The sequence below is a fragment of the Haliaeetus leucocephalus genome, unplaced genomic scaffold (genome assembly GCF_000737465.1).
Source record: "Haliaeetus leucocephalus isolate CR32 unplaced genomic scaffold, Haliaeetus_leucocephalus-4.0 Scaffold136, whole genome shotgun sequence".
NCBI lineage: Eukaryota > Metazoa > Chordata > Aves > Accipitriformes > Accipitridae > Haliaeetus > Haliaeetus leucocephalus.
The window spans coordinates 2,589,496-2,595,684 of NW_010972572.1; the positions used below are offsets into that span (position 1 = coordinate 2,589,496).

The 6,189-nt window shown below is 56.5% G+C and overlaps 1 protein-coding gene across 1 annotated transcript; it reads left to right on the forward strand.

The window, feature by feature from the left end:
• Window positions 1-27: 27 nt before the first annotated feature.
• On the forward strand, window positions 28-2,890 carry SUPT4H1 (suppressor of Ty 4 homolog 1 (S. cerevisiae)). The gene is made up of 5 exons (XM_010585932.1): window positions 28-126; window positions 441-547; window positions 664-719; window positions 926-979; window positions 2,482-2,890. Exons 1-5 carry the CDS (start codon window positions 58-60, stop codon window positions 2,547-2,549), a joined length of 354 nt encoding a protein of 117 aa, XP_010584234.1. The 5' UTR covers window positions 28-57; the 3' UTR covers window positions 2,550-2,890.
• The last annotated feature ends 3,299 nt before the right edge of the window (window positions 2,891-6,189 follow it).

Genomic DNA, 6,189 nt, shown 5'->3' on the forward strand with positions numbered 1-6,189 from the left:
GGCCCCGCTCTGCGCCTGCGCGGCGGAAGCGCGGGCGGCGGTGGCGGCGGTGGGGAGATGGCGCTGGAGACCGTCCCCAAGGACCTGCGGCACCTCCGCGCCTGCCTGCTCTGCTCCCTCGTCAAGGTGCGACCGGGACCGGGACCAGGACCGCTCCCCGCCCGGCCCCGGCCTTCCTGCCCCGGCCCGGGCCTTCCCCCGCCCGGCGCAGGCCCTTCTCCCCGTCCCCCCTACCGCCCGGCTCGGGCCTCCCTGGGCCTCCGGGCGCTTCCCTGCCCGGACGGGCCTTCTCCCTCCCTTCCCCCGGCGCAGGCCTCCCTGGCTCCCGCCGGCCCTGTCCGGCTCTCCCCTCCCTCCGCCAGCCCCTGCGGCCGCCCCCGTCCCGGCCGGGCCCCGACCCTCCTCCCCCGGCCCCGCGCTGACGCCTCTGTCCCCCTCAGACCATCGACCAGTTCGAGTACGACGGCTGCGACAACTGCGATGCCTACCTGCAGATGAAGGGCAACCGGGAGATGGTCTACGACTGCACCAGCTCCTCCTTCGACGGGTGAGTGGGGCCCGGGCCCGGACCGGCCACGCTCCCCGGGGTGCCTGGGGATGCCGACGTGGCACTGCCATGTCACCTGGCCGGGAAACATCACCTCACTCCCATCCCTCCTGCAGGATCATTGCAATGATGAGCCCCGAGGACAGCTGGGTCTCCAAGTGGCAGCGAATCAGTGAGTGGTTTTTCCCAGCTGGTTTGGGAGCCAGAGATCCCATTTCTCCAGCAAACCGTTCTCTGGGGCAGTGGGAGTTGCAGTTTGGGCTGTGGAGGGGGGCTCTGCTCCCAAAGAGGGGGCATCCGCGCACACAGAGGCTGGCAGGGATGCTTGCCCACCTGGCTGATGTCGTGCAGGGTAACACAGTGTTTTCCTTCCCCCAGGTAACTTCAAGCCAGGTGTCTACGCAGTGTCTGTGACTGGCCGTCTGCCCCAAGGTAACGCTGTCAGCTCGTGTTGAGGGGAGGCTCCTGCATGGATGGCAGCTAAGGGATTATTCTGCACATTAGATGTTGGGGCTGTAGCCATCTCCGAGGTGACAAACTTGGAGGTGCATTGTGCTGTACCTGCGTGATGAAATCAGGATTTGGGTGTTCAGTGAACACTGTATGTTTTGAACAGAGCGCACGCCTTGTGGGTGAAGAAGTTAGCAAGGTGACAGCAAGAAGGAGATGTTGAACGGGAGGGTGGTTTCAGGGTTCTGCAGACAGGTTTTCTACGTGCAGTCATTCAGCACTATGCCTGCCGGAAGTTGATATGGAAGATGCTGCTGACTAAAACCTGTGACAATAAGCAGGCTATCAGAGGGTTAGACTGTGATTAAAGGGTGACTCCAGAAAGTGGGTGCATTTCAAACTGTTCACCTGCAGGGAAACATGAAGGTTTGTTCATAGAAAAGAGTTTTGCAGGTTGGGATGCTGTTATGGCAATCTCGGTGAGCAGATACCCCTTTCCATCATCGTACTGCACTGAGGGCTTACATTAAGGTGGGTTTGGTGCAGTTATAAATGGAGTGGAGGGTGTAGAGGGTTGGCCTTACCCTCTGTAATGCAGAAACTGCATCATCCGTCTAGCTGAGAGTCCCTGCCCTGTACATAGCCCCAGGGCAGACTCCTAACCTGTGCACCTTCCCGGGAGTGCTGCCATCCCGTATCCCCAGGGAGAAAGCTGTGCTTGTGTCTGGAATCCCAGGCTCCTTATTTCTGACCTGAGCTCCTCCATCTGTGGTGGAAAGGAGCTGGAACATCACAAGGCTTGAAGCCAAGGCCTGCTGGCACAGCTTTGGGCACATCCGAAATAACCGGAGTGCAGCAGGTGATGGCATGAGCTCGATGGCAGCTGCAGGCAGGGAGCACAGGGCAGCAGGCGGAGAGAGTACAGGTGGGTGATGCTGTCTTTAGTCTCTCTCAGCCCATTCTCGCATCACGGGGAGGAGTGAGAGGACTGTGGAGCATGGTAACCAGCAGGCTGCACTCGTGGGCCTTGCAGGCTGTCATTTGGCTGTCCCTTGGTGTGTGGCGCTGGTGAGAGCCACACTGAACCCCATGGTGCTCCTCTGACGTCACTGTTCGTAAGGGGTTACTGAGAAGGTGGGACATGGCAGGCAGGTCACAAAAATGACTGAAAGATTGAAGTTGTACCCTTAAGAGCTTGACTGTTCAGCACAGTCATAATATTCAAACATTTTCAGGTAGGAAATAAGGTAAATAAAATCTCTACCTGGTTCTTTCCCAAGGCAAAACAAGAGTTGATGTTTGGGAGCTCTATCTAGACATTTAAGCTAGAAGAGGGAACACTCTTAAGAGTTCCATTAGAAGAAATTAGGATGATTGTCCGGTTCTTGATCTCTGCAATGAAGGCTACATGACAGAGCAACCAGATTTTTTCAAGGCTCCTCATCCCTAAAGAATACTGAAATGTCTTTGTCTCCTTGCTGCAGGAATTGTCCGAGAGCTGAAGAGCCGTGGTGTGGCTTACAAGTCCCGAGACACAGCTATAAAAACCTAAGGGGCTCTTGTGCTGCCTGGAGGATTCCCTAGTGCTACGTTTGGAGAGGCAGCAGACACGCGGGGCACTGCTCCAAAATCTTTTAGCTTTAGCACGTGGGAAAGTGAGCCTGGACTTGGAGGGAGCTTGCTGGTTCGGCTCTTCTCGCTCAATACCTCTGGACTCTGCCATACCACGGTCTGCCCACACAGACCATAGACATGTTTTTTGAGCCTTGACAAGGGGGAGGGCATGAGTAGGTCTGGGAAAGTGGTGTTTAATGGTGTGCACAAGCTTTTTTTACAGTTGGTGTGAAAAGAGGAGAGCTGGGATATAGCTGTGTAAATATTTCAATAAAATGTACTGCCTGATCAGAGTTGAGTCCATCTGTATGCTCAGTCACTAGTTTCACCTGCTGCAGGGCGCGGATGGTGCGGTGAGGGGTTTTACACTCAGCCCCCTGCCCCCCAGACTGTTTGGAGCCTAGGACTGCCATCACTTCTTATGCCATGGACCACATTCCTGCCTCAAGAGGGAGATCCTGCGCTGGCTGAATTGTGTCCTTCGCTGTAGGAACAAGCAGACTAACGATTTGTGCCTTACAGCTCAGGGCTGGATGGAATAGGTAAGATGATGTGAAGTATTTCATGCGGAGGTAGTTACCTGGAGGTCACAGTGCCCTGGGCCTGCAGGATCCTGTACAAGCAACATGGAAGCAGGTTTGAAGGACCTTCAACTCGCTGTTGCTGGCCTCCAGGGCAGGCAGAGCGAGACCAGCCTGTTGCTGGTGTGGTTGGGAGGCAGCACCAGGCCTTGCGGAGGAGAGGGATGGACAAGCAGGGGTGGAAACACCCATCCAGCCTTGTATTTGTAGAGATCTGGCTGTTTCGAGTGTCAGCCTGGGTACTGTCTGCATTGCATAGGCTCCTGAGAGATTTGGTCTCCTTAGCTGGTGGGTCTTGCCTAACATGTTTTGCTCCAGTTCAGCAGCAGCCACCAATCACAAAGGTGGCTTGTCCAAGGGCAGAGTCCTAGATCAGTAGCTCTGTGAAATGAGCATTTTATTTTCTTTTCTGAGATAATCCTGTAGCTGGAAAGCTCAATTTTTGTTTTCTGTAGACAAATAGGGGAAAAGCAATACAGCCTGAAAACTGCATTTGATCGGGGATGAAAGCTGCTGCAGCAAAGGGAATGCATCGCTGTTGGGGAGTGACGCTGTCAGGAGCACAGAGGCAACGTGCTTTCTGTCCTGCTCTGATTTGTAAAGCTGGCCCTGAAAAGAGTCCCAAGCACTACAGGTCAGCCAGAGCGTGGCTTCCTCTGGGGTTTCGGAGCAGATATGTGGCTGGAGGAGACTGCTGTGAGCACAGGGGGGCTGTGTGGGCGCCGCGGTGTTAGTCGAGACATCTTAAACCACGTTTCTCCTGGGGACTTGCAGACATGATGCTGAAGTCAGGAGTATTTTCTTGGTGCAGACCAGGACCAAGTCAAGTAGGTAGTGGGCTCTGAGCTCCAGCAGACCCCTCTAGGTGCAGGTCGCCTTTTGTGGGAAGAGCTGAGAGTGCTTCAGCCCCTGGCCAGGGGGTTAGAGCCTCCTCTTGGGAAGATGGAGCAGCAGGTTCATGTCCTCGGGCAGAGGAGGGAGTTGACTGTGATCTTCATGCATCCGTGGTGAACGTCCAAAGCACTTGAGTTACCTGATAGTTATCCTCCAGGCTTGCTTGGTTGCACAGACTGGGCAGGAGATGTACCTTGGAAATGCCCGGTAGGTCAGCTCTGTGGGAGAGAGGTGCAACTGTCCCGGCAGCCAAGGGCATGACTCCACAGGATGCTCAGCTTTAGACATTTTGGCCATGGACCTCTGGACACTGGAGGGCAATTTTGGACCAGCTGTGCCATGAGAGGCAAGGGGTGAGCTGGGATCCCCCCAGGGTGCATTCATCCCCTGCAGAACAGTCCAGGAAAGCTGCAGCCAGTGCTGTCTGGGCAGCCGTGTGAGGCTGATGAGAGCTGACAAGGCTCAGAATGAAAGGGGTCAAGGAGGATGAAACAGGCGGCTCTTTCTCCTGCTGGAGGGAGATGGGTCTGGGGAGTGAGGTTTTGGCTCCAGACAGGTTTCTGGAAGGATGTTGGGAATGATGAAGATCAGCGGCACTGGCCGTGCCTAGCCCTGGAAGCCTCACCCTTCCAGTGCCACGGGGTGGCAGCAGGGCTTTGTGGAGCAGGGCTAGAGCCTGGCGATGGGCTGGGGTGAAGAGGCTGGGGATGGACCCGAGCAAGGGAGACCTGAGGCACATCTCCATTTTCCACTGTATTTCACAGTGCCTTTCGCTCCCTACTAGCTTCCCAGGTTGTGTCCCCCTTCCCTGGCTCCAGGAATGGGTACGGCCACGCTGGAGCTGCTCCAGTGCTGGAGGCACATCAGGACCCCTTCCTCCAGTTCCAGGCCACCTTGTCCCCTGGCCCCACGGTGCAGAGGAGGAGACAAGGGCTCTGCACAGGACCCCAGGCAGGATGGGCTTGTTTGGCTGGGCTCCAGGTGTGGGTCTGCAGGCATGGTGTGGTTCATGTCCCCCTTCCTGGGAAGCTGCAGTCTTGCAGTAACACGGTCACTACCCAGGGCTGCGACCTTTGCTTAGGAAATTGTCTCCAGGGAGTAGTGTGCATTGTCACTGTGCTTCTCAGGGCAGGTGAGGGGGCTTGTAAACCCCTCAGGGACCTCACCCCTTACTAGGAAGCACAATTGCTCCAGGGCATACAGAGTTAAGACCGGTGGGGACTGCAATGCAAGTGCAATAGAGTCAGAACAGCAAGGCAAACGGGCTGAAGGCCGGTGGTCTTTCAGAGGGAGCTGCACCTCCTCTGCCTGCAGCAGCTCGCAGTGCTTCCAAGAACCTGGTGCCTCCGATCGGGCTGGCTCGGTGAGCCTCCTCCCTGCGAGCTTGCTTGCTCGCTCGCCCACACATGCACCACATCTCCCAGCCCACGCTGCCCGAGTGATTCATTGCTCCCAGGCTGCTGAAGCTGAGCATTGGACCTCTGCAAAGCACCTGAAATGAGCATTTTAGTTAGACTCCAGCCCCAAAGCTGCCAGGTTTTGTAGCAGCAAAAAGCAAACGGATGCAGAGCTTTATTTGCTGAGAAAAGTAGGGCAGGGAGCTCTCACGTTGAAGAAATTGGAGGAAAAATGTGTAGCGGCAGCCCAGGCTGTCAACCAGGCAGGGAGCTGTAGATCTGAGTCAATTTAAGACGGCTCCTCCCCCTGCACCAAATGACGTTAAAATATTTCAGCCAGGCCTGAAAATCCTGCAGGTTTGGCATCTGAAGCAGCCTGGCTGCTCTCCGGCAGTGGGGGGGCTGGGGCAGCCCCTGGCAGCGCAGGCAGGAAGCACGAGCCAGTGGATTTCTTCGTGCGGGTTTTGAGAACCGATACCCCATCTCTCCCTCCAGGCGAGAAAAGTGACTTTCCAAAACCGCAGAGCACACGGTGTTTCTATGTGATGCAGCTGCCGGCGGTGCTGGGAAATGCCCAGCTGAGCCATCCCCACCTGCGCGGGGGCCTCTCCGTGTGCCGCCCTGGGGACGGGGACCTGCCCACGCATGCTGCTCCCCACCGCCCCGGGATGAAAGCGGCTCACGTTGGCCTTTGTCTTGTAGCTTG

Bases quoted from the DNA above. Each gene is read 5' to 3' on its own strand.
- SUPT4H1 (XM_010585932.1), top strand. From the start codon at position 58: ATGGCGCTGGAGACCGTCCCCAAGGACCTGCGGCACCTCCGCGCCTGC. The intron at 548-663 runs GTGAGTGGGGCC...TCCCTCCTGCAG, and splicing joins ACCAGCTCCTCCTTCGACGG to GATCATTGCAATGATGAGCC. The intron at 980-2,481 runs GTAACGCTGTCA...TCCTTGCTGCAG, and splicing joins GACTGGCCGTCTGCCCCAAG to GAATTGTCCGAGAGCTGAAG.